Genomic DNA, 27,838 nt, shown 5'->3' on the forward strand with positions numbered 1-27,838 from the left:
AAAGCTCTTTGCTGAGTGCCTCCCCAGCTTGGCACTCGGCAAAGATTTTTTTGCTTTAAAAAAAAATCTTTGCCGAGTGCAATGTCCTAGCACTCGGCAAAGTTTCCCAACTTTGCCGAGTGCCATGACCATTGCACTCGGCAAATCAACCGAAATTGCAATTTTTTTTGTTTTTTTGCATTCCACTGACACAAACAGTTCAAATATATATATCACATGTCACATATATATCACAAACATCACAATAATCACATATATATCACAACGAAACCATTTTCACACATTATATCACAACCACAAACTCAAATAACAACATATCGCAACCACAAGTCACAAATTCACAACCACAGTCCATCAAGTCCAAGCACAAGTCACAACCACAAGTGAAGCTCAAGTTCAAGCACATGACGAAGCACAACTCCTCAAAAAGGCGGCCTATGACACGATGGTGAAGCAAAGGCTCCATCATTCGGTGACGCATGAGCGGAGTTATTCGAACCCACCGACGAAAGCTGCAAAAAGGATAAGAGGTTGCATGTATGAGATTCATCTAGTAAGTTTCTATGTGAAGCATTGGTGTATGTCATAGCTAGTGCAAGCATCTAGTAAGTTTCTATGTCAAGCATCTAGTAAATTGAGAATGTCAAGCATGGTTGTATGTCATAGCTAGTGCAAGCATGTAGTAAGTTTCTATGTCAAGCATCTAGTAAGTTTCTATGTCAAGCATCTAGTAAGTTTCTATGTCAAGCATCTAGTAAGTTTGTATGTCAACCATGGTTGTATGTCAAGGAAGCATCTAGTAAGACTGAACTTTCATACTTATAGGAGTGGCTGTAGGAGTAGGCGGTGGAGGAGCTGCCAACGGCAAAGGTACACCCCCTTGCTGGACACTCCGCATGAAGGCCTCCATTTCTTGCATCCTCCTCTCTTGGGCCGCGAACGCTTCCCTCTGGGCCTACAGCTGCGCGCTCTGAGCCTCGACCATGAGCTTCTGGGCCTGCAGCTCGGCCTGCAATACAAACTTCAATGTTTTAGTAATGCAAATATAACTTAGGTGTGCAAAGATGAACATACGATGAGTAAAACAGGACGTATCTCGAGAGCGTCGACCCGCTGCAGTGACGGAGTAGGCCGTGGGCGTATGGGCTGGCTGGAGCTCGTGCTCCGTGCTCGGAGCACGTCGAGAGAGGGAACAGTGGTGGAGTCGATGGCGCCGTCTGCAATCCACAGCCACCCATGCTTCTTGCCTCCTCCTAGCCTCATGATGGTCTCTGTATCAATGGGCTCAGTGCGCACATCGTAATCTTCCCCATGGACCTCCCTCACCTTTGAGGTGTACTCTTGGACCTTAGTGTGCACGGTCAGGTCGGAGTACACCTCGCGCGGGGCAGACGGGTCGAAGGAGACAGAGGAAGACGCTCTGCCCATGTGGGACATAGCCCACGCAGAGAACTCCGAGACCTCCACGCCCGGGTGTGCATTCTCCTACGAGTAAGACGGCAAGATGGTGAGAAATAAGGCAGAACTCAGTGTCAAATAAGATAAAAGAAATCACTTACATATGCTTGTTTGTAGGCGGGGAGGCTACGGCTGCCTTGATGGTGAGTAGCACCTCGCCTCAGCAGACGCTGGTCCCGCTGCCTCGCGTGGTTCTCAGCGAAGTCGTTGGACAACCACCTGTCCACGATCATCTCCCAGCACACGGAGTTGGATCGGCACCACCAGGGAATCACCTACAAGTCATCGATTATTTGACATAGAAAAAGATAAAATTAAATCGACTTAATCTCAAAATGAATCATTATTAATGTTTTTCGTCTACCTCAAGGTACTGGGCCCTAGGACAGCTCCACCTGTCTTGCATCAGGCTTGCTGATGGACTGCTTCAACACCACGGCGTAGTAGTCTCTGTGGGCCTGCACGCGCGCCTCATGGTGCATGTCGGTGACGTGCTTCCTACAGGCGGCGGCAGCCGCCTGATCCACCCTGGCCTCAAGTCCTTCTTCCGGCTTGAAATACCTCTGCATACAAAACCAATATATCCATTCATTATTTCAATAAAAGACTTGTCCAATGAAAATGTTGTGCGAGAGAGACTTACCCAAAACTTCGCCAGTATCCGCTCCTGCTTGTTGCGGTACCTGTCATCAGGGGCCAACTGGTACCTGTCCCACGTGTAGGCCGGCTCCCGCACGTCCTCGGACACGTTCACAAGGTCGGGGTACCTATTTCCTGCACAAAACACCAAGGATGCTTATGGCGGAGCGTGCAGGAGTACCCGATAAAACCAACCAAGCCCTACACAAGTGATTAAGAAAATTTATCAGTTCCTCTTTTGATTTCCAACATTATCATATGAAGTAGTTATGATAACATCTATAGTTACTTACCTCTTTGTCATAGGGCAAATTAGTGCCCGGTTGCGAGGAAGCGGAGGCTGAGGGAGGCTCGCGAGACCTCGCTGGTAGAAAGTCGGGGTAGCGGAACTGTCGCCCTCGGTGGCCTCGTCCTCGGCCGCTTCATCCTCGGCTGCCTCGTCCTCGGTCTATCGGACATCCTCGTCCTCGACCTCATCCTTGGGCAGTGGCCTGTCACGTGCTCCTCCTCCATCACCTCGTCTAAAAATGGCGGGGAAGGAGTCTGCTTCCTCCTGCTAACCCTGGTCCTCCTCCTCTGACCTCCTATGGACGCTACCCCTGACCCCGACCCCTCGTCTGAAACAGGAGGGCATGGTCTCCCGTAAAGGGAGGCCGTCTCATGTCGTGGATGGCTACTCGCCATCACCTGCAATCATAAAGAATGAACAAGACTTATTAGTATATATATTAGAAATAGATTCAAAATAAATAAAGAAAACACAAACTAAAACAAACATAGTATTACATGTATTAGGAATAATCTTCATGATTAGGATCATAGGTGTCGTCATCACTGTCAAAATTGTCCAAATGGGCAACACTATCTAAAGGTTCTATGTTGTCTTCGTCGTCATTGCCTAGCCTTAATCGGTCAAGCATTTCTATGTCTTTGGCATTTTGCACCACATCTCCATCAACCTCGTCATCCTCTGTTTCATTGTCTACTTCCATTTCGATCGCTTCGGGTAAGACTATCTCAAACGTGCCTGGTAGCCCATCTTCTTGATAGAACTGTCCATCATATGTGCTCGCGTTGAAGTTGTAATCGTCATCGTTTGGGGCAGGTAGTTTACCGTGTGGAGACATGTAACACCATAAAATTTACCTCTTTTAAAATAGAGCTAAAATGATTTATTTATGAATTTTTTGTGCACATGAAATATAGCAAAATAAAAATTTTCATTAAATTAAAATACATTATAAGGTACCAATATGTTTGATGCATACATGCTATTGCATTTAATTTTATTGGTTGAGTGGTTTTAGTTTAAAAGTCAAAATGGTTAAAATGCTTTTGAAAAGAGTTTGAAAATGGCTTTGAAATAAAAGAAAAGAAAGAAAAGAAAATTAGAAAATAAAAGTATTTCAAAAGTTGTAAAATTTATTTTTGGAAACTTACCAAAATTTCTCATTTATATTTGAGATGAAAAGTATATTGAAAACATACTTGAATTTATTTTGAAATTGGCTTGGAATTGGAAACTAAATAGGAAAAAGAATTTGAATTGGAAAAAATATCCCTTCTTTCCTCCTTTCAGCCCAGCACAAGCCCGGCCCTTCACTTCCTTTCCCGGCCTCAGCCCGCTGCTCGGCAGCCCAGCCGCTCCTCCCTTCCCCTCTTTCCCGTTTCCTGCGCGCGGCCCATTCCGGCCTGCTCGGTGGCCCACTGCTCCACGCGTGCCTGTTGCGTCCCGCGCTGGCCCGCTTAGCTCGGCGCTGCAACCACTAGGCCTGCCCCGCGCGCCCATGCCAGCCATCCGCCCACAAGCCGTCTTTCCCTCTCACTGCGCTGCTGGCTCCGGCCCGCTGTTTTCTTTCCCGCTTCCTCCCTCACGCGCAAGTCACCGGCCCACCGCTTGGCGGCTCGCTTTGCTCAGCCTGCTCGGTGCCCTTCCTCCGCACCGCTCGCACGCGCAAGGCTGCGGCCCGCTTGGCCTTCACCCGCACGCGCTCGGCCTTCAACGCCCACGGCCGCATGCGTCTGCTCCCTCCCTTTCTCTGGCAACCTGGCCCCGCGTGTTAGCGCCTCCTCTTCCTTTCCTTTCTTCACCGACGCATTCCTTCCTTCCTCACCGCCGATGGCGCCCCCCGAATGGCAAGTCACCGGTCCACCGCGCCACATGGAAAGCGTCCGTATGGCAGGTAATCGCCGCTCCCCCAGCTCCCCTTCCATCCACGCAGCACCCCAGGCCAATAAAGCCCCCAACCGAGCACCTCCCTTTCTCCTTTCTCCATTTGCCGCTCCAGTCGCCACCGCCGCACGACAATCCACCGGTCCCGAGCTCAATCACCGTCTCCGATGCCACCTGCAGCTCTGCCGTACTCCCCCGCGACCGTAGGTACTATCGGTTCATCGTTTTGGCCTCGATTTTCCTAGATTTCTCCTCACCCGCCCTCTCTTTCTCTCTCTAGCCGCCGACGATGACGAACCGTGCCTCGGAGACCTCCCTGGATGCCGCGCTCCGTTACAATCGAATCACGGTGAGCTCCTGTACCTGCTCGACCCCTTCATGTCACGTTTGGCGCTCTAGAACGCCGCATCCGACGAACTCGGACCATCAGCAACAATGGCGCAGCCGTGGAACCAGCGCCCCGGCGTCTTCCTCGCCTCGGTAGCAACAATGGCGCGCTCGTGTAGATCATCCCCGTGCATGTTGTCTCGATCTAGGAGGTCCAGAACGCCCCCCCGACACCCGCCACCGAGCTCGGTTTGCCGCCGACAATGGCAGGGTCACCGGCGAGACTGTGCAGCCGCCAGAATCGCCCGCGCACACACCTGCGCCGTCGGTTTCGTGATGAAGGGTCATGATTAGGTACCCCTTCGGGGATCATAACCGGTCCACCAGGACCCATGGAACCGGTGCACCGTGCCTGCGTCAGCACTAGTCCACACCCGCGTGGTGCACCGCACTAATCGCGTGCTGCCGCGTGGCCCACGGTCAGCCGACGTGGTCAAACCCCGAGTCAAGCCGCACCATTTTTGCAGACAAGCCCTTATGGTTTTCGAGAATCAACCCGCAGTCCGTTCTAGTTCAAATCAATTACAATTCAGCCCTGTTTTTATTCGTTTAGGACCCTGTAGTTTACAAAATTAGTGAGCGCAGTCCAAAATCCGTTTAAACTCAGATTTTAATTGTTTTAATTCAAAAATGAGTTCGAGTTATTTACAGGAATGCCACTGCACCTTATTTCATGCGTAACTTTTGCGTTTTAAGTTCGATTTGACCCGTTCGAATTGCGTTAGGACCGTATTTACGTTATCTACATGTTTATACAACTGTTAGACATGTTTTCAACACTTGAAATTCATGAGTAGATTTAATCTAATATTTAACTTAAGTAAAACTTGTTTAAATCATAACTTATTTATTTTAACTCCGAAATAGTCCGTTCAAGTTGCGTTAGATTCGTGGCGACGAGATCTATGCATTAGTAGTAGTGTTTACTATATAGTTATTTCTGAAATATCATAGTTTAAATCATATATTGATTAATGATTATGCAACTGGATTTTATGAATGAAATATGAATTGTTTTACTTTTGCTTTATAAATCAAATCTAAGAATTGACTTAATTTAATCTACATTATTTATAAAATATATTATATATATATGAATTCATATGGGTAACATAAATGAAGCCTATAGTTTTCTTTTCCACGTATTAGACAAATCTCTCGGTAGTTGTAACTTTTCAACTGTATCTCCGATTAGCATGCCTCTCGTGACTGCGTGTTCGTAGCGATGCATAGAATCGTATTTCAATCTCTTTTACTTATTGATGTACTGTTCTCATATATTTTTATTTGTATGTCATGTATGGATGTTTGTGTGGTGATATATGGTTCAGTCAATCGGTGAGGTTTACGTGGTGATTAAGAAGCAGTTCTCTGAATACTAGAAGCTGAGAGTTGAAAGCAGAAGATTGGAAGTGGAATACTAAAGGCTTTTGAGCGTATTGCTTTGGGGGAAAAGCAAGTTAAGGCAAGTATAGCATGGGACCATCCTTGATACCTATTCACCATTAATCATTTCATTCATGATGCATGTGTCTACCTTGGCAACTATAGTAAATTCCCTAGCTAATTGATATCCTGGATTCCTTGAAACCTTTGGGATATTGCATTGGTAGTTTTTGCTAGTGCTTAATCAAAACCATGATCTTGTAACTTGATTAATGGTATATGCAATAAACATTAAAACATGATTTTTTAGCAACATGGAAACAGGGGGCTGGAGTGTTTAGCTACTTTTCTAAATGCTTCAGATTCCTCTCCCTAAGGACTTATCTATAAGTGATCATCTGGGACTTACAGTACAGCTATGAGGGCTATATGGCTCTGGCTTTAGCTCAGTATGAGGACCTTTTCTAGCTTATTAGTGGTTACCTTTACGGTGCAAGAGGGGCTCCAATGGGTATGATCTCGGTCTGCCAAGTAGGTGCACTTGCTAGTCACTACTTGGAGGGGGGTTCATGCTTATTGATGGGTAAACCTTAGCGGCTCCAACTTGTTAGACGAACCTTTGAAAGGCTTCATAGTGAACCCTACCGATCTTCGTTGGTAGTGGGTCAAGAGGCTGATCACCTCAGGCAAAAGGGTAAATCATGACTCACAGTGAACGTGTACAACCTCTGCAGAGTGTAAAACTGTTATAACAGCCGTGCTCACGAACACGAGCGGCCTTGGACCCTTATGGAATAGAGATGATCACTAATGGATAATGATGATGCTAATAATTGATTGTTTATGCTATACATTATCATGTTTACCTGATCGTGTGTTTATGGGAATGATAAATTCTTTGCCACCCAACTGCTTAAAAAGATGATCTATTAAAGCTAATCGCAGTTAAACCAGTGTCAACCCTTTTGAGCCTCATGAACCCCATGATATAATTGTTAAGTATGACATGTACTTACGCTTGCTTTATTTTTTTATACTTGGATAAAAATCCCGGATGGGTACCAGATTGCTGGTTTGGTGGAGTTAGACTTATGGTCAACCAGTCAGTCATCCCTATGGATTTGGAGTCTTCGCCAGGAGATTGGAGTCAACTTTCTACTGTCTTTACTCTGAGGGTACTTTTCTTTTACTAATACATTATGTAATAAGTATTGTCTCTTGATATTACCCTGATTTGTGCCTATATGTGAGATTTGACTTCCTGAGCTCATATATAGTGTGTATCTAGTTTTGTCTTTAAAACGGGGTGCTACAAAGTGGTATCAGAGTAATGCTGACTGTAGGACGCAAGCCTAGTTAGAACTGGACGCATTAGCATGCCTTCATCTCTGCTTACTTCTTGCTCTCTCTCTAACCTTATTATTTGCAAAAAGTTATGCTTACTTCAGCCTGTGTCTGTTATGAAAATTTTGTCTTTATTCTGAATCTTCTCTCTTGGTCTATTAGATGGAACGTAACGAGTTAACTGCCAACATTAGAGATCAGGAGGATCAAGCTACATTAGCCGTGACTGCATTCGACAAGGAGAAGCCTGTAGCTATGCAACAACAAGTGCTAGAAGGAATAACTCAACATAGGAGTTTCAACAGTGCTTGTTACAAGGTCAAACCAACATACCAAAGAGACCAGTGAAGAGACAAGTCGCAGAAGCTTGGAAAAAGATGAAGTGTCCTACATTCTAGTTTGCGCAGCGGAAGCGTGGCGGTACTCAGGGATGTAAGAGAGAACTCAAAGTATTAAATAATGAGGGTGTTCATAGCAAGTCTCTTAGAGGTTAGGATCCAAGTCAGTGTTGTAAACATTTTGGTTTTCCCTATTTTTAGGACAAGTCTAATAAGAAGGAAGTTAAGGTGAACCCGAGTTGTGAAGCTAATATGGATAAGAAGAGAAAGGCTGGTCTCAACAGAGAAAGTATTGGGAAGCAATCAACATTTGGATTCGTCACATCTAGCTCTAATCCCTAGTCAAATGAATCTAAACTGTAAAGAGTTAGAAGCTTCTCAAGCTAAAACTACTTCACATGAGGTATGCATAGATGGGTGGACTATCACCTATAAGGAGTTTCAACCTCGAAAGACCAAGCAATCTAGAAAGCGGTCTAGTCAAACAAAGATGAACTTACAGAGTCAGCAAGCTAATAATACTCTAAGCAACAATTCTGTGGAGTATGACATCACTAAAGATCCAGCTAAGAGAAAGTGTTATCATTGCCAGCAGGAAGAACATTATGTTAAATCTTGCCCATAGAAGAATCAACAATTACACCAAGGAAGTAGCCAGAGTCAGATCACTACTAGACTATTACCAAAAAGTGTCAGTGGTACCCAACCCAAAAGAAGCATTTGGTGAAATTGACGAATGAAGAAGTTATGTTGGACTACTCAAGATCCTTAGTTAGGGAATAGGAGTTTGTGCCCCTTATGTAATAAAAACGATAGTATCGCAAGTTGAGTCAATGATTGAACTATGCATCTTTATTGCTTGTTGAATTGTCATTATGATTATGCTTGTTTTGCATCTTTGTAATGATTGCAATGATCTTGTTGGATGTTCTCACAATTTCATTTAGTTTATAGGCCTAAGGTATAAGGATTAATGAAATAAATAGTTGGGTTATGGTTTTCTTTTGTTTTTCCTATCCTGTCTTTGGAGCAGCCTGTCTTTATCGGTTCATTTCTCTGATTTTGGACGATAAAAAGAAGTCATGAGAAAAATTTTAGACAATAGTAGACTTCAATCACAAGAAGATGCAAGCTATACTTTAGTGTCCCTTAGTTTATCTTTTCTTAAGGGGGGTAGCCAAGTTGAAGGGTTTGCAAGATGAAGTTTTCTTGCATTCTAGTGTTTCATGTGGAAGAATTGGATATCTCGATGGTTGGGGTTTTCTCTAGTCTTTTATATTATCAATCCTTTCTTGTCATCTCTTAAAACTACAATAAAGAATGCTATGAATGACTGAATCCTAATGCATATATGTTGGAAACAGATGGCCTCTACTAGGAGAAGTGCTTCATAAGATGTTGGAAGGAATGTTCCCACTTCTAACCCATCGCCGACAAGTCCCCCAACTAAAGAGCAAGCTTTGATGACATAGACTCAGCTGATGGAAGAGAAAAAGAGAAAACATGATCTTCAATGCCAGCTAAAGAACACTCAACCTCGATTTGCTACGCAACCAGAATACCAGTCACATCCTATGAATCTACTTGTGAGTACAGATCAGAATTAGTATCAGCAACCCGATGGTGAAGTGCAACAGGTGAGCTCTCAAGAGCCAGAACAGAATGTCCATGGGAAGCAGGTGCATGGAAATAAGTTAAAACGGAATTACATCCTTGGAAGATTGAATAATGTGAATATGACTACCATTCATGGAGCTAAGGAGGTCGTTTATGGATGGATTGTAGTAGGTTCAGCCAATGCTATGGTGATGTTTGACCCTAGTGCGTCACATTCGTTTATCTCTAGTGCATACATAAAAGAACATAAGATAACTATGCTACCAATGAGGAAACCAGTGATAGTTAAGTCCCTAGGAGGAGAAATGAAGGCAAACCGCATATGCCCAAGAGTTAGTCTTGACATAAAGGGGATAAAATTTGAAGCAAACCTTATTGTATTAAAGTTAGTGGACATTGATGTTATTCTTGGAATGGGATGGATGTCTGCATGTAAAGGAGTTATCAAGTATGCCCAGCGTTCGGTGCTTCTAACCACACCGTCAGGAGAAAGAATTGAGTATGAGGGTTTTCAACCTGCACCTGAGGAATATGACAATGGAAATGATCTAATAGAAGGTGTGAACACTGAGGATAGTAAAGTGGACTATGAGTTTCCAGATGATGGTGTAGAGGAAAAAACACCCTTGGAGGAGCTCCATCCGATAGATGGTGATTATCCAGTTAGAATCTTAGAAAGAGCCTAGGGAACTCTTAAGGGAGAAGTGCTTAATGTGTGTAAAGTTCAATGGAATAACCAATCAGAGGAAGATGCAACTTGGGAAAATGAGAATCAATTGAAGATGGATTTTCCTCATCTCTTTGAGGTGTAACACAACTACATTAGAAGTCAAGATGGGGGTGTCATATGAAGTTAGTTATGCCCTTGAGTTTAAGATTTCTGTATTCAAGACAGTTGTATCCCTTGACTTATAGGGGTAGTCCGTGCAGCCAAATCTTTTGTTCTTAAGCTTTGCAGATGAGACAGATGTAACTTGTTAAGCTGGTTTACAATGCAAGTTGAAATGTTGGAATGTTTCTCTGAGTTCTATTCCTAGTTCTGTCTCCTTTCCTTGTCCCTAGTTTTCTCAAATCTTGAGACGAGATTCATCTTAAGGGGGTAGAATTGTAACACCATAAAATTTACCTCTTTTAAAATAGAGCTAAAATGATTTATTTATGAATTTTTTGTGCACATGAAATATAGCAAAATAAAAATTTTCATTAAATTAAAATACATTATAAGGTAGCAATATGTTTGATGCATACATGCTATTGCATTTCATTTTATTGGTTGAGTGGTTTTAGTTTAAAAGTCAAAATGGTTAAAATGCTTTTGAAAAGAGTTTGAAAATGGCTTTGAAATAAAAGAAAAGAAAGAAAAGAAAATTAGAAAATAAAAGTATTTCAAAAGTTGTAAAATTTATTTTTGGAAACTTACCAAAATTTCTCATTTATATTTGAGATGAAAAGTATATTGAAAACATACTTGAATTTGTTTTGAAATTGGCTTGGAATTGGAAACTAAATAGGAAAAAGAATTTGAATTGGAAAAAATATCCCTTTCCTCCTTTCAGCCCAGCACAAGCCCGGCCCTTCACTTCCTTTCCCGGCCTCAGCCCGTTGCTCGGCAGCCCAGCCGCTCCTCCCTTCCCCTCTTTCCCGTTTCCTGTGCGCGGCCCAATCTGGCCTGCTCGGCGGCCCACTGCTCCATGCACGCCTGTTGCGTCCCGCGCTGGCCCGCTCAGCTCGGTGCTGCAACCACTCGGCCTGCCTCGCGCACCCACACCAGCCATCCGCCCACAAGCCGTCTTTCCCTCTCACTGCGCTGCTGGCTCCAGCCCGCTGTTTTCTTTCCCACTTCCTCCCTCGCGCGCAAGTCACCGGCCCACCACTTGGTGGCCCACTCTGCTCAGCCTGCTCGGCGCCCTTCCTATGCACCGCTCGCACGCGTAAGGCTGCGGCCCGCTTGGCCTTCACCCGCACGCGCTCGGCCTTCAGCGCCCACGGCCGTATGCGTCTGCTCCCTCCCTTTCTCTGGCAACTTGGCCCCGCGTGTCAGCGCATCCTCTTCCTTTCCTTTCTTTCCTGACGCATTCCTTCCTTCCTCACCGCCGATGGCGCCCCTGAATGGCAAGTCGCCGGTCCACCGTGCCACATGGAAAGCGCCCATATGGTAGGTAATCGACGCGCCCCCCGCTCCCCTTCCATCCACGCAGCACCCCAGGCCTATAAAGCCCCCAACCGAGCGCCTCCCTTTCTCCTTTCTCTGTTCGCCGCTCCAGTCGCCACCGCCGCACGACAATCCACCGGTCCCGAGCTCAATCGCCGCCTCCAACACCACCTGCAGCTCCGCCGTACTCCCCCATGACCATAGGTACTATCGGCTCATCATTTTGGCCTTGATTTTCCCGGATTTCTCCTCACCCGCCCTCTCTTTCTCTCTCTAGCCGCCGCCGCCGACGAACCGTGCCTCGGAGACCTCCCCGGACGCCGCACTCCGTTACAATCAAATCACGGTGAGCTCCTGTACCTGATCGACCCCTTCATGTGACGTTTGGCACTCTAGAACGCCGCATCCGACGAACTCGGACCGTCGGCAACAATGGCACCGCCGCAGAACCAGCGCCCCGGCATCTTCCTCGCCTCGGTAGCGCCCCCAACGTGTTCGCGTGCTCGTGTAGATCATCCCCGTGCATGTTGTCTCGATCTAGGAGGTCTAGAACACCGCCCCGATGCCCGCCACCGAGCTCGGTTTGCCACCGACAATGGCAGGGTCACCGGCGAGACTATGCAGCCGCCAGAATCACCCGCGCACACACCTACGCCGTCGGTTTCGCGATGAAGGGTCAGGATTAGGTACCCCTTCGGGGATCATAACCGGTCCACCAGGACCCATGGAACCGGTGCACCGTGCCTGCGTCAGCACTAGTCCACACCCGCGTGGTGCACCGCACCAATCGCGTGCTGCCGCGTGGCGCACGGTCAGCCGACGCGGTCAAACCCCAAGTCAAGCCACACCATTTTTGCAGACAAGCCCTTATGGTTTTCGAGAATCAACCCGCAGTCCGTTCTAGTTCAAATCAATTACAATTCAACCCTAGTTGTTATTCATTTAGGACCCTGTAGTTTACAGAATTAGTGAGCGCAGTCCAAAATCCGTTTAAACTCAGATTTTAATTTTTTTAATTCAAAAATGAGTTCGAGTTATTTACAGGAATGCCACTGCACCTTATTTCATGCGTAACTTTTGCATTTTAAGTCCGATTTGACCCGTTCGAATTGCGTTAGGACCATATTTACGTTATCTACATGTTTATACAACTGTTAGATATGTTTTCAACACTTGAAATTCATGAGTAGATTTAATCTATTATTTAACTTAAGTAAAACTTGTTTAAATCATAACTTATTTATTTTAACTTCGAAATAGTCCGTTCAAGTTGCGTTAGATTCGTGGTGACAAGATCTATGCATTAGTAATAGTGTTTACTATATAGTTATTTCTGAAATATCATAGTTTAAATCATATATTGATTAATGATTATGCAACTGGATTTTATGAATGAAATATGAATTGTTTTACTTTTGCTTTATAAATCAAATCTAAGAATTGACTTAATTTAATCTACATTATTTATAAAATATATTATATATATATATGAATTCATATGGATAACATAAATGAAGCCTATAGTTTTCTTTTCCACGTATTAGGCAAATCTCTCGGTAGTTGTAACTTTTCAACTGTATCTCCGATTAGCGTGCCTCTCGTGACTGCGTGTTCGTAGCGATGCGTAGAATCGTATTTCAATCTCTTTTACTTATTGATGTACTGTTCTCATATATTTTTATTTGTATGTCATGTATGGATGTTTGTGTGGTGATATATGGTTCAGTCAATCGGTGAGGTTTACGTGGTGATTAAGAAGCAGTTCTCTGAAGACTAGAAGCTGAGAGTTGAAAGCAGAAGATTGGAAGTGGAATACTAAAGGCTTTTGAACGTATTGCTTTGGGGGAAAAGCAAGTTAAGGCAAGTATAGCATGGGACCATCCTTGATACCTATTCACCATTAATCATTTCATTCATGATGCATGTGTCTACCTTGGCAACTATAGTAAATTCCCTAGCTAATTGATATCCTGGATTCCTTGAAACCTTTAGGATATTGCATTGGTAGTTTTTGCTAGTGCTTAATCAAAACCATGATCTTGTAACTTGATTAATGGTATATGCAATAAACATTAAAACATGACTTTTTAGCAACATGAAACAGGGGGCTGGAGTGTTTAGCTACTTTTCTAAATGCTTCAGATTCCTCTCCCTAAGGACTTATCTGTAAGTGATTATCCGGGACTTACAGTATAGCTGTGAGGGCTATATGGCTCTGGCTTTAGCTCAGTATGAGGACCTTTTCTAGCTCGTTAGTGGTTACCTTTACGGCGCAAGAGGGGCTCCAACGGGTATGATCTCGGTCTGCCAAGTAGGTGCACTTGCTAGTCACTACTTGGAGGGGGGTTCATGCTTATTGATGGTAAACCTTAGCGGCCCCAACTTGTTAGATGAACCTTTGAAAGGTTTCATAGTGAATCCCTGCCGACCTTCCTTGGTAGTGGGTCAAGAGGCTGATCACCTCGGACGAAAGGGTAAATCACGACTCACAGTGAACGTGTACAACCTCTGCAGAGTGTAAAACTGTTATAACAGCCGTGCTCACAGACACAAGCGGCCTTGGACCCTTACAGAATAGAGATGATCACTAATGGATAATGATGATGCTAATAATTGATTGTTTATGCTATACATTATCATGTTTACCTAATCATGTGTTTATGGGAATGATAAATTCTTTGCCACCCAACTGCTTAAAAAGATGATCTATTAAAGCTAATCGCAGTTAAACCAATGTCAGCCCTTTTGAGCCTCATGAACCCTATGATATAATTGTTAAGTACGACATGTACTTACGCTTGCCTTTATTTTTCTATACTTGGATAAAAATCCCGGATGGGTACCAGATTGCTGGTTTGGTGAAGTTAGGCTTGTGGTCAACCAGTCAGTCGTCCCTATGGAATTTGGAGTCTTCGCCTAGAAGATTGGAGTCAACTTTCTGTTGTCTTTACTCTAAGGGTACTTTTCTTTTACTATTACGTTTTGTAATAAGTATTGTCTCTTGATATTACCCTGATTTGTGCCTATATGTGAGATTTGACTTTCTGGGCTCACATATAGTGTGTATCTGGTTTTGTCTTTAAAACCGGGTGCTACAAGACACCTGGTGCACAATAGCCCAACCCTTAAGATCCGCTTTGTCTTGGTTGGACATATCGCGTATAGCACACCTGCACGGTCTGTTGAGCCACAATGTAGACATCTTTTCCTGGATAGACGGAATCTTCTCGAATCTCGACTAGCCCAAGATGAGGGGCCCGTCTCGTTTCTCAAGGATTAAACCAGTGGCATTTGAACACGACAAGTTTAAGTTTGTGACCATGAAATGAGAGTTCATAGATTTCCTCAACTCTACCATAATAGTCGAGGCCATCAGTGCCGGGCGTACAAACTTCACTATTTGTGGTTTTCTGTTTGGGCTGAGTCTGCTCATATCTTATTGTGTGGAAAGCGATATCCGTTCACGTCATCACCGGTAAATGACTGCACCCTAACGTGTGGAGATGTCTGGGTTTTATGCATCTGACGTCGCAACTTGCTCGAAATATTCTCAATTTTTTACCACAGCCTACACATGCGATAACATGACACCTCGACAAAGTTTCGTGATTTTCGGACTTCGTATGGACTTTATATAATTTTAAAACACTTTTCCGGCAAGTGGCTCAGTCATGTTACGTGAAGAAGATGCGTGAAATTTGATGCGAGTTCGTGGATAGAGACTCAGCATACACCAAATACCATGAATAACATTTTTCGAAGCACTAGATTACAATATTCCATGCACTTACAGTTCAAATTTGAATTATATATAAAAATTCAATATAATCAAATTAATCAACCAAATATAACAAAAAAACTAGAAAAAGCACCAAATTTGAACATGAAGTTGTAAACAATGTAGGCGGGCCCAACAAAAAATTTGGGGTAAAAAAAACAAAAAAATTTGAAAATTTGCCGAGTGTCAAGCTTGGCACTCGACAAAGACTGTCTTTGCCGAGTGCTGGGCCAGGGATACTCGGCAAAGAATTTTTTAAAAGAAAATTTTCAAAAACGGTTAAAAAGTCTTTGCCGAGGGACCTAACGGTGATGCCCTCGGCAAAGATTGACGGCAGGGGATGGACGTCGTGTCAGGCGGTGTTGCCGAGGCCGGCCCTTTGCCGAGGGCCGGCCCTTTGCCGAGGGCTTACCCCTCGGCAAAGAATTATTGTTGTCCGTGTGCTTGTCTTTGCCGAGAGTCTGACCCTCGACAAAGAGTCTTTGCCGAGGGCTATTCTTTGCCGAGAGCCAGGCCCTCGGCAAAGACTCTTTGCCGAGTGCCCGAGCATTTTTCCTTGGCAAATCCTCAGGTCCCTCGGCAAAGATACTCTGTCTGGTAAGTGTACATTATTAGATGTGTTGGACAAGTAACCTATTGTATAAAGCTTAGATGCCAACTTCTACAAAACACGGTAGTTATTCTATTTAGATTTCCTTATAATCGACTAGAAAACATATCTGTAATATAGACCCAGAGTACCTCACTCTTCGAATAAGAGCCTATTACCACCGTCAAGGTTGGGCCAAGCCGGTGAAGATGAGGCGCAACCGAATCAAATTTGGACTAGTTTAATTTAGTGCAAAACTAAAACGACCTACGATCTAGAACCGAAAGGGAGTGTAGCTTTCAAGCCCAGCGCACAAACATATATACCTCGGACTAGTATCATGGGTGGTCCAAGCGTAGCTTGCTACAATGCAAATAAGCCCAAACTTATTATTTTCCTATAGGTAGCTCTCGATCGGTGTTGTATATTCACCACCAGCAAGCACGCATGCCGCATATATGCTTGCACGGACGCAGCGCATACCATTCACCAAACATTCCCCGCAGGCCGCAGCTAGTAGCGATCGAACAAAAAAGGAATGGAAGCCCCACGGCATTTATCACTAGATACTATACTGTGTAGCTAGCTTGCTAGCCAGCTAGGTTGGCGATCGAGTGTACGTACGTACCATTACTTTATATAGTTTACGTCCCCCTCTTGGCGCGGCGGCTCATCAACTTATCAGCTATAATCTACCGTATTTTTTTTCTTACAATAAATCAGTTTCAGTCGACTTTAATATCAGCCGAACAGACCCGTCCTCCCTTCTGCACGTTTGCATGCAGATGATGATGCACTGCATCGAGCCCGCCGCGCGCCCTTGCAACTTGGAGCCTGCCCCCTGCACTGCGCTTGCAGTGGCAGAGCGACGGGCAGGAGGCGAGGAGATAACCTTATAGAATTATTTTTCATCATCTGCGTCGAGACGTTTTCCCGGCCGCCGGTGCCCGAGAGCGCTTTTGATTCCGCGCATGAGTAGTTGTGACGTCGCCGCGCGCGCACGAGACGAGAGAGAGAGAGAGGGTGGCCGGGCCGGGGGCAACGTGGAAGCTAGGGGCCGGGCCGGCCGGCGGGAATCTGCTCGTGAACACGGGGGGGACGCGCATGCAGCACCTCACGGTCACGCACCTGCGCGCAGGGACGACGACGACGCGCCTTGCTGCGGAGTGGCAGCGGCAGGTGTTGGAATAATGCATGGAGAGCGAGGAGGAGCAGCGAGCGCGACAAAGGCAGATCGAGATGACCGGGGGCCGCGCGGCTGGCGGGCGAGCGAACCAGACAATTCGCGCACGCCATGTAAGCAGGCAACGAGACCAACAGTGGTGGGCCGGGACCGGGATATATATAGCAGAGCCGTCCTGCAATGTGCATGCACTGCTGAGAGATGACTTTCAACTCAACCGGCTAACTCATATATAGTCATGCATGATTAGTACGTATTATGAGCATGCGTCTATTTTATCTGTGTTCCACTAACATTATATTATTATTACGTGCAAGGTGCAACTTATATATAACTAATATAATTTAACCTATATATCGATCACGGTGCCAGGCCATCGCTCCACCAAAGCATTCCCCGAGGCCTATCAGGGATCTGCTACACAGGCCACCTCAGCCTATACGGACCAATGACACCACTCTCTTTGAGGGCTTGTTCGTTTGATACCAAAACCAAGGGGTTTGGAGCTAGCCAATCCCTTTGATTTTAGGATCAAACAAACAAGGCTTCAAGTGAAATGAGCCCCTCATTGCTAATTGTACCTCGGCCGTGCGCACTAGCTGTTGGAATTTCAAATACTACTTCGTCTGTTTGAAGTTGTACATTGTTTTAATTTTATTATATTTCGAATCTATCTGATTTTGACCAAGTTTGTATAAAAGTATATTAATATCAGCAACACCATATAAATGCCCGTGTGTTAATAGTGATTTAGGATAAAACTATAAAACCACTTAAAGTTTGGAAGTGAAGAAATAGTGATTTTCAGTACTGATCGTCCCTATAGCTTGTTGCATTATTGCATAGAACTCTTGCATGTACCTCTACTTGTGTACCTCCCGTTCTCATACAAAAGCAGTGTAAAAAACTGTTTCAGCACTAGAAATACTATCAAATGATGGTCTTGACCCAAAGTATTTCAATCTCGATGCTGCCCCTAAGTTCACAGTGCAAAATATTTTTCCCTAGTAAAGAAAACATTATTGCTAGTCACTTCTTCATATGACTAATGAGATTTTGCAGTTCCAACGGCTATTATGTTAGCGGAACATTATTACAAGTGTACAATATCAAATTAACATGATTGTTCAAATTATACTGTTTGATGCTTCAAGTGTTCTTCTTTCATAGAATCTTAGTGCATTATACACACACGCGCGCGCGTACTTTATTTCCGTGGATAGTCATCATGGTCCATTTCTAGAGAATTTCACTCTTGCTTTTGGCTAGCTGGATTTTTTGTCGTTCTCATAGAACAGCATGGGAGTTCAACACACACACACACACAAATATTATATATATATATATATATATATATATATATATATATATATATATATATATATATATATAGCACGATATATGTTAATACTACACGGGAACTTTGTTTGTTTTTGGAAGTTAATAAGCGATGAGATGTGCATGCCGCAGCTAGCACACAAGGCTCCAAAGGAAATGCTTTCACGGGAGGAGATTTTGCCGCCGCGCCTTGTCTGCTTCCCCTCGTGTTGGCGCCGGCCCACACGTGCCGATCGCTACAAATGGCTGGCACAACCAAAAAAACAAAAACAAAAAATTGTAGTGTTCATCATGAGTTAGCGCTCGTTTGTTGTGTTGCGATGATGCGGGGACAGCCGATTAATTGAACTGGCAGTCTAATCGGATTGTATGTCTGTGGACACTGATTTTCTTTCAAAAAGAATGTCTCTGTGTGGCAATGGATCGATATAGTATTATTACTAGCTATAAGAGCTTATCGGCGGTGGTATTACTTTTTTTTATATCAGCAGCAATATTACATGGTTAATTCTTTGCTTAGTTTGTAGATGCTACTTTGCTTAGTTTGTAGACGATGCTACTTGCATTGTCACCGAAACTATTAACATGTACTGTAACCATGTATATATCTTACTACTGTTACTAATTAGAGGCTTCAATTGGTCTTAGGGTCAATTTATGTGATTGCAATGGAATAATTAAGTACTCCCTCCATTCCAAATTATAAGTCATTCTAACTTTTTTGGAGAGTCAAAGCATTTTAAATTTGACCAAATTTATATAATAAAATAATAATATTTATGATATCAAATAAATATCATTAAATTCTTCATTAATTATATTTTCATAGTATACCTATTTAATGTCATAAATCTTTGTAATTGTCTTTATAATTTTCGTCAAACTTGAGATGTTTTGACTCTAAAAAAAGTTGGAATGACTTATAATTTTGAACTATGATTTTGATTATCTTGGGTGCCTTTAGTTGGACTTCCCAACCTGCTTTGGCTTCCAAAAAAGCCAAAATCCAACCAAAGGGGTTAGCTTCCACCTAAGTTCTTGAATGAAAGCAATTTCTTCCTAATTCATTTTTAAAAACACCTCCAGACCTGCTTCTACCAGCTATAGCCCATAGGATCATAACTTCCGTGAAATTTACCCACCTGCCACTGGTTATGAACATACCACTTTGTTCTTTCTCTTCCTTTCCCCATCGCGTCGATAGTTCATTAAGAACAGAGCCTGGCGATCCTAGATCCCGCGCCCCCATGGCCTACGCTCCAAGCCGACGGTACTGGTGGCGAGCGCGGCACCAGCTCAGGTGATGGGTGCAGCACTGCTTTCGCGTGCAGCCCCTACCTCCGCACGCGACCCTGCCTCCCGTGCGACCCCTGCCCCAGTGGTGGGCGCAACACCGGCTCCAGCGACGGGCACGGCCTCAGCCCCAACAGTGAGCGCGTCCTTGTCGTCCTCCATGGCCTCCTCTGCTTTGTCGACCAAAAAATAGAGAAATTAAATATGTATTGGGTGGTTGACATGTGGGACCTGCTGATAGCAGTTTTTCTAGAAGCCACAACTATTCAATCAATCGATATTCAACTTTCTCATAGCCCACAACCCACATCTCACAACAATTTTTTTTAGAAGCCACAGAACACACACCCTTATATATACTTGTTGGAAAACTTGTGAAATGCTCAAAATGATCTACAAGATTCTGCATAAATACTACACTAGATCAATTGAGAAATCCCCAGTGGATCATTTGGTGAACATCATTAACATATTGCATGTGTTGATACTTCGGTATTTTCAACATTTCTCCTAGCTTCGAACTCAAACTTTGATGATCTTATACTTGTTGAAAAGCTTGTAAAATGATATACAAGATTCTGCTAATATACTGCACTACATCAGTTGAAACCCTAGAAGATCACCTAGTGAACATCATTAAGCTACATATATACTAATGCTTCAGTATTTTGGCCATATCTTTTTGCTCCAAAAACTCTGATTTTGATGATCTTTGACTTATTGGAAAGCTTGTGAAAATATTTATAACTTGAACTTAATGTCATACCAATTTGGACTATAAAGTAATGAGACAAGTACAACTCAATCCTCTATTTGTCCTGGCTCTAATATCTTCTTTTCTTTTAGTTTCTTACATCCCTATAGAACCCTATAAAAGTTATGAACACATCTTAAGATACATGTTGGTTTTATTGATTGGGTTATCATCATTATCATTAATACCACAATAGGACGTGGCCAAGGGCCCATGATCCTTACAGGGGTGTCCATGTATCTAGGTTATAGGATGCTACTACATAACGAGGCATGGTGAGATATGATGTCGAGGGATACATAGCAGAGACAACAGAAGGAAAAAGAAACACTCCTAGATTTAGTAACAGTAGAGATAAGAAATAAAGACATGATATTGATAGAGATGTAACTCATCTAACATATATATCTTCCACACATGCTCTCTCTTTACAAGGACCAAAATTATTCTTTGAACGAATCTACAGGACACTAAGATGTTCTCAAGTAGCGACTGGCCGGCCTCCTGATCCGTCCCGCGCTGTCCGTGGACGTCCCGGCGTGGCACGGCATGGCGTACGTGCGATGACTGATCAGCGTGCCGGGGCCTTGTCGTCACCCCCATGCCACGGGAGCTAGCGTCACGTACCGCTAGCTGGACGACCTTTCGTAGTACAGCCCATGCATGTATTCACATGCGCGCGCTTCAGTCTACTAGTCATGCATGGGTGTTCAAGTGTATGTACGTGCATGACCCTCCCGATTGGTCGAATTCTGGCAAGCACCCAATCAGAACGATCGATCAATAGGTATCCACGTACCGCAGGTAAGTGCAGTATGTTTGATTCATATATGCCGTATGCTCACTGACTAATACGTGCACCCATACACACGCAAAGCTAGCTAAATGTATAGTATATTGTTGCTACTACTAATAACGCAAAAAAGGATAGGGTATAATGAAGTAGACATATTCTTCTATTTAATCATGTGTTAATTGTGTTTGAGTGAAATTATTCACTAGAATCACACCCAAATAACTATGTATGTGTGTGTGTGTGTGTGTGTGTGTGTGTGTGTGTGTATATATATATATATATATATATATATATATATATATATATATATATATATATATATATATATATATATATATATATATATATATATATATATATATAGTTAGTTAGTAAGTTAGTTAGAAGTATTGAGGACCTTTGGGCCTATTTTGGATAGTAAAGCATCTCTAAGAGACACTTTATATCATTTCTAAATGCTAGAAATAGAGATTTTGCTGAAAAACTATGCTCCAACAATTTCTCTATAAATGGTTATCCAAATATAGCTATATATCTTCTATTCTGGATTTTTTGCTAGCCAAAAAAAAATGAAAATGGCTCTCTAGAGTGTACATGAGATATAGAAAAATTATCGGAGATTGAAAAGATATAGAAAGTGATTTTTATGCAAATGACTCTCCACAAATGTTGATTATATCCACGCTACTACACAAAAACTTAACCGAGACGTTTGTATTTTGGGCTCCGAGGCGGTTGGGCCGGTTGCCCGCCTCAGTTATTCGTGGCAGGGCAATCGGCCCAGCAACCGCCTTGGTTAATCCTTAACCGAGGCAGGTAACCTAACACGTTCGCCTCGGTTCATGGTAATTAACCGAGGCGGTTGGATAAAAGCAAGCGCCTCGGTTAATCTATATTAACGGAGGCGGTTGTTTTAAGATGCCTGCTCCCGTAAATCGATTTACGGATGCGGTTATTTTTTGTACCTTAGTCACATATAAAACCAGCACTTAGGGTTTCGTCCCTCACTTCTCTCCCCCTCGCGCAATCCCTCACTTCTCTCCCCGTCGCGCACTCACGCCGTCACGTCTCCTAGGCGCGCGGCCATGACTCCCTCCCTCCCCTCTTTCCTCTCCCTCACCTCTCCCGCACAGGCGCGGCGGGGCGGTTGCCCTGCCTTGCGGGCGCGGCGTAGCTTCGCGGGCTGGGCACGGGACGGCGGTGCGGTGCGGATGCTGGATGTGGGGCTGGTCGGGTGCATGCCAATGGTGCGGGTGCTGGACGCGGCAGGCGTGTGTGCCGACGGCCTCAACCAGCTCGTCGTCGGCTTCGACGATCAATGCGCTCGGGCCACTCCTTCGCCGAATCGGGGACGTCGGGGTACACCGACATCGCCGGCGCCTGCTATGGGAGCGGCCGGTGCTCGCGGCCTCTCTCCCTCACTGGTGCTAAGATCCACGACGGTGGTGGGCAGATCCGATGGCCGGGGCCCAAATCCGGCCCCCTCCTCCCGATTCAACCTTTTCCGCGCAAGGCGGCGACTTCGCGAGTGGCGGCGCGACCCCGAGCGGTAGCGGCTTTGCGCGGATCCGGTGCGGCCCCTCCAGCAGAAGTGCCTCCTGGCGGTGGATCCGACGACGATGTAGACGGCGCCTTGATCCGGCGAGCGGAGCGGCGGCACGTGGATGGGCTCAGCGGGCCCGTGGGTGGGCTTGTTGGGATTTGTTCATGGGTTTTTCCTTTTTTGTTTTTTATTTGATTTACCGACTTGGACATTTCAACCGCCTCAGTAAAGATTGATTTACCGTGACCTTTGGGCCGAGGCGGTTGTGATGCCTGCCTCGGTAAACCAAAAACGTCCGCCTCAGTTAAGTTTTGTGTAGTAGTGCCAAACAGGGGCTCATTTATTGGCCAAAGCCTTTAACTAGTTATTAGCCAACTACCTAGCTAAACTTAACTAATTTGAGCTATTTTTAGTCTGGTCTAATAACTAGCCTTAGCTTATCCATAATGTGGGCTTAAAGAAGAAGATTCCATTCCTGATTTGACTGCTGCCCTCGTCGCATAAGTGGACAATGAGGAGAGGTGTCCTACTCGCTGGAGAGTAGCGTAGAGGGGAGAAAGAAGGGAGAATGTGATATAGCTCCTTCCGTGTCTCTCCTCCACACAGCATTGCAATTTTCACATCGGTCGATCTCTGTCTGTGGTGTTAGCAACATTCCACACATTGCCTTAGTTTATTGGACAGACGTCATTCCCTCTTGCTACTGCAGGGAATATGTACGTTGCTGTGAGCTGGACAAGCCCTATTAGCTAGGCTAGCTCGATTATAAGCCTCCTAGTCTCATCACGTACTTCAAATTGGAGCTGTGGTCATTGCAGGTAGTAGTTATATAATCAAGCACAAAATAACATTCTTGATTAATAAACCATATCTCTTACGAATATACAAGTTTCAATACCAACGATATATATGTGTTCAGATATGGACCATGACAGATGTCAAGGTTGGAACCATCCGCAGTGTCGTGAGTTTCCAACTTGATTTTGTTATCTTGAGCATCTTCGATCGGCTCTGAATCAACCGAAGTTTATTAACACACTCATATGAGATGAACCTCCATTATTTATTATTGATCATTTTCTAATAAATTTTATGTGCACAATTATAAGTAGTAAGGTCTTGAACGTGCATCTAGATAAGCATCAATAGTAAAAGCTACTATATTGTTCTAAATTTCTCAAACTTTAGATTTGTCCTAATAAGTTAAATTTCTCAAAAAATTAATTTAAGTAAGCTTAAATGAATGCACTATCAATAATACATATTTTCTAGAGAAATTAATGAAACTAATTTGATACTATTATATTATAGATATTGGTGCATATTTTTCTATAAGGTTGGTTAAAGCTGAAGAAGTCTGACTTAGGATAAATTGAAGATAAAGTGGCCAACAATTTAGAATGGATGCATGGCCTTTTCATCATATTGGAACACTCTCTGTTTCAAAGTTTCCTTTTCAGATGCTTGAGCAAGAGTTTGGATCAAACATCAACTGGTAGCCATGTGTTGCATATATAGCCTATACCATGAAAATCCATTGGCGATATATCCAATTCATTCGGTTACAGTGTTCAAACTGTGGCAATACAATACCCTGTGTGTGGACAGTTGCGGCAGGGTCAGGCTGTGGCACAGAAGCAGGGTTCTGAGGCGATGTTTGGCTGCATGGAATTTTGACAAACATCTCGTGAACTCGGACTGTTGTTGAGGTTTTGTTGTGTATGCACAGATTGGCGGCAAGTACTCGCATTTGGCCCATATCCTTGCAAGCCTGACCCTTTGTCTTGCACTGCCTTGCATGAAATGGACTTGTCTTGTTCTTATATGTGTATATTCTTTATTTTCTTGTGAGGCAGCTGTGTGGAACTATTGATAAGTTGATATTTTTTTTCCTATTCGACAAAAGTTACTACTAATTGACATGCATGATTATTTTTTCTTCGTTATTAATTACCACATGTACAGTTATGCTCCATCATTGCTGCATGCCGTTATTGAGGCACAAAAGCTAGCAGAAGTTCTTTCTGATGCTTATCCTCACCAGCACTAGTAGAGAACAGACCTTTGATCCTCGGTCAAAATGGGCTCTAGTCCCGGAATTTTTTGCCCCCGGGACTAGAAATACCTTTAGTCCCGGTTGGTGGATCCAACCGGGACTAAAGGCCCCTGCCCAACGGCTACTGCGCCAGACAGAGGTGGCAGGGACCTTTAGTCCCGGTTGGAGCCACCAACCGGGACTAAAGGTAGACTTCTACTCCCGGTTGGTGGCTCCAACCGGGAGTAAAGGTCTACTCCCGGGCCGTGGCTGCGCCCGGGGTTGGAAAGTTACCTTTAGTCCCGGTTGGATCTATCAACCGGGACTAAATGTTCTCCCTTTATAAATCGGCCGTCTCCTCCTTCCTCCCCGAGCCCGAGCTCAGCACATTTTGAAGCTCACTGCAGTAGTGTTCTTGCTTCCTCCCTCCCTCCATTGTTCCTCCATCCATTCTTCGATTCCTCCGTCGATTCTTCAGTTGTAAAGGTTACCAATCTCATACTCTCATTTTTTACCATTTTCTTATGCCATTTTATTCACTATATATATTTATGGTTCTTTATTATGGTTTTTTTTCATTTGTAAGCAATTTGAGCTCAAAATCACTTTAAGCTTGCATATTTACATGAAAGAAGGTTAAAGTATATATAAATATAAAGTTAGAAAATAGTTAGAAAATTATAGCAAATCCTTACTAGTTGAACTTGCGGACCGTGTTCAGGTCGGCGAGGATGTTCTCTGCCGAGCGGTAACGGACGTCAAGGAGGAGCTTTGATTCTACGAGGGAGAGCGATAACGGTCGTGGAAGACCGTGTTCCCTTCCTCGTAGAATCGGAGCTCTTCCTTGACCAAGTACGGTGCCGTCCGGTGGAGAAATCCTCGCCAAGCTGATCACGTAAGCAAGGTCAACTAGTACGGATGGTTATTTATTCACATGTCCCGATATCGTCGTAGTAGTCTGTCAATCACCGTACCTAAACGTAGTATATATAAATAAAAACTTAGAAAATAGTTAGAAAATTATAGAAAATCCGTATTAGTTGAACTTGCGGACCGTGTTCAGCTCGGCAAGCATGTTCTCTGTCGAGCGGTAACGGACATCAAGGAGGAGCTTTGATTCTACGAGGGAGAGCGACAACGGTCGTGGGAGACCGTGTTCCCTTCCTCATAGAATCGGAGCTCTTCCTTGACCAAGTACGGTGCTGTCCGGTGGAGAAATGCTCGCCGAGATGATCACGTAAGCAAGGTCAACTAGTACGGATGGTTATTTATTCACACGTCCCGATATCGTCGTAGTAGTCTGTTATGTGTGTACATTCCCATTCTTCTGTTAATTTGCGGAAATATCATATGAATTACTTACCTGCCGCAGTAAAAGACGAGAACACAATGACCATTAAAAATATCATTGTTTAGAGATCTAGATAATTTTATAGTTTGTTAATTTTATTTGTTTATAAAAGAAGAAATTTATAGTGTATTAAAAAATGAGTATAGAGAGTAGATGGCAACTGCTTCCGGGTCCTCGGCCTCTCATGGGTTTCCAAAGCGACTTAGGCCGGGCCTTCCTCTCATTCCATGCGGCAAGTGTCGTGATGAGATGAAGATTGTGATGGAGTACCGAGTGAAGAAGGAGGGTCCCAACAAGGATCGTATCTTCTACAAGTGTCCGGATCGCAATGTGAGTTATTTTATCGTATTTAATGATTATGGTTAGTTTATACCTATTTTCATGATGGTTGTGATTAAAGTTCTAATTTTTTGTTTTAATTTCAGTGGGATGGCAGTGGACGATGTTCAGGCTTCTACTGGGAGGAAGAGTATGTTGAACTCGTGCAAAAATATCTTGCACAACAGGCAGATACGGCGGCTAATGAGGCAGTGATCCAGCCGAAGAAGCCCAAAGATGTTGCACAATCGGGGGATCTGTCTGTTTTAGTTGAGATTGGTCGCGAAATCCTTGTGCTCCTGAAATGTATTTTAGCTTTAGTTCTTTTAGTGGTAGTTGGGATTGTCTACATTGTAGCGATGCTTTCATAAATTTGTATCTTTTGTGGTGGCACGCATGTTGTATAAATAATTAATTATGATCTAGGTTTTAATATGATATTTATGTCATGTAATGCAGATGAGCCGTCATTGGATGTATAATGCTGATCGCCGCTCACAAGAGTTCATTGACGGCGTGCATTCTTTATTACGTGCAGCCGAGACAAACAAACGCGACGGTTTCATGTGCTGCCCATGTGCCATATGTAAGAATACGGTGGAATATCCTTGCTCAAGGACTCTTCATTCACACTTGTTCAAGTCGGGTTTCATGCCAAACTATATTTGTTGGACAAAGCACGGAGAAACCGGTGTTGTAATGGAAGAAGATGAAGAAGAACAATGGGACGACAATGATATTATTCCTGATGGTGCGTGCTTCAATGATACTGCAATGGGAGAAGCTGAAGAAGAGGTAGTCGCAGAAGATGAGCTGGCTGATGATCTTTGTCAGGTCATTCGTGATGCACAAAGAGAATGTGAAAGTGAAAAGGAGAAGATCAAGTTCGAGCGGATGCTAGAAGATCACAAGAAATTGTTGTACCCAACTTGTGATGCAGGGCAGAAAAAGTTGGGAACCACACTAGAATTGCTGCAATGGAAGGCAAAGAATGGTGTATCTGACAAGGGATTTGGAGAGTTACTAAAAATCCAAAAGAAGATGCTTCCGAAGTACAATGAATTGCCCGCCACTACCTACGAAGCAAAACAAGTTGTCTGTCCTATGGGGCTAGAAATAGAGAAGATACATGCATGTCCTAATGACTGCATCCTATACCGTGGCAAAGAGTACGAGAAATTGGATGCATGCCCGGTATGCCATGCGTCGCGGTATAAGATCAGGCGAGATGACCCTGGTGATGTTGAGGGCGAACGTCCACGTAAGAAAATCCCTGCCAAGGTTATGTGGTATGCTCCTATAATACCACGCTTGAAACGTCTGTTCAGAAACAAAGAACATGCAAAATTGTTACGATGGCACAAAG

At 43.9% G+C, this 27,838-nt stretch overlaps 1 protein-coding gene across 2 annotated transcripts; it reads left to right on the plus strand.

Moving 5' to 3' along the window:
• Positions 1–24,815: 24,815 nt before the first annotated feature.
• Positions 24,816–27,588, plus strand: LOC136539897 (uncharacterized). Of its 2 annotated transcripts, XM_066531884.1 has the most exons (3): positions 26,369–26,484; positions 26,580–26,778; positions 26,932–27,588. In XM_066531884.1, exons 1-3 carry the CDS (start codon positions 26,404–26,406, stop codon positions 26,952–26,954), a joined length of 303 nt encoding a protein of 100 aa, XP_066387981.1. In that variant the 5' UTR covers positions 26,369–26,403; the 3' UTR covers positions 26,955–27,588. The 2 variants fall into 2 exon arrangements, 1 of the variants encoding a protein (XP_066387981.1); XR_010779781.1 differs by lacking the exons at positions 26,369–26,484; positions 26,580–26,778 and adding an exon at positions 24,816–25,289.
• The last annotated feature ends 250 nt before the right edge of the window (positions 27,589–27,838 follow it).

The sequence above is a fragment of the Miscanthus floridulus genome, chromosome 2 (genome assembly GCF_019320115.1).
Source record: "Miscanthus floridulus cultivar M001 chromosome 2, ASM1932011v1, whole genome shotgun sequence".
Taxonomy (NCBI): domain Eukaryota; kingdom Viridiplantae; phylum Streptophyta; class Magnoliopsida; order Poales; family Poaceae; genus Miscanthus; species Miscanthus floridulus.

Bases quoted from the DNA above. Each gene is read 5' to 3' on its own strand.
- LOC136539897 (XM_066531884.1), top strand. From the start codon at position 26,404: ATGAAGATTGTGATGGAGTACCGAGTGAAGAAGGAGGGTCCCAACAAG. The intron at 26,485-26,579 runs GTGAGTTATTTT...TTTTAATTTCAG, and splicing joins ACAAGTGTCCGGATCGCAAT to TGGGATGGCAGTGGACGATG. The intron at 26,779-26,931 runs GTATTTTAGCTT...CATGTAATGCAG, and splicing joins AATCCTTGTGCTCCTGAAAT to ATGAGCCGTCATTGGATGTA.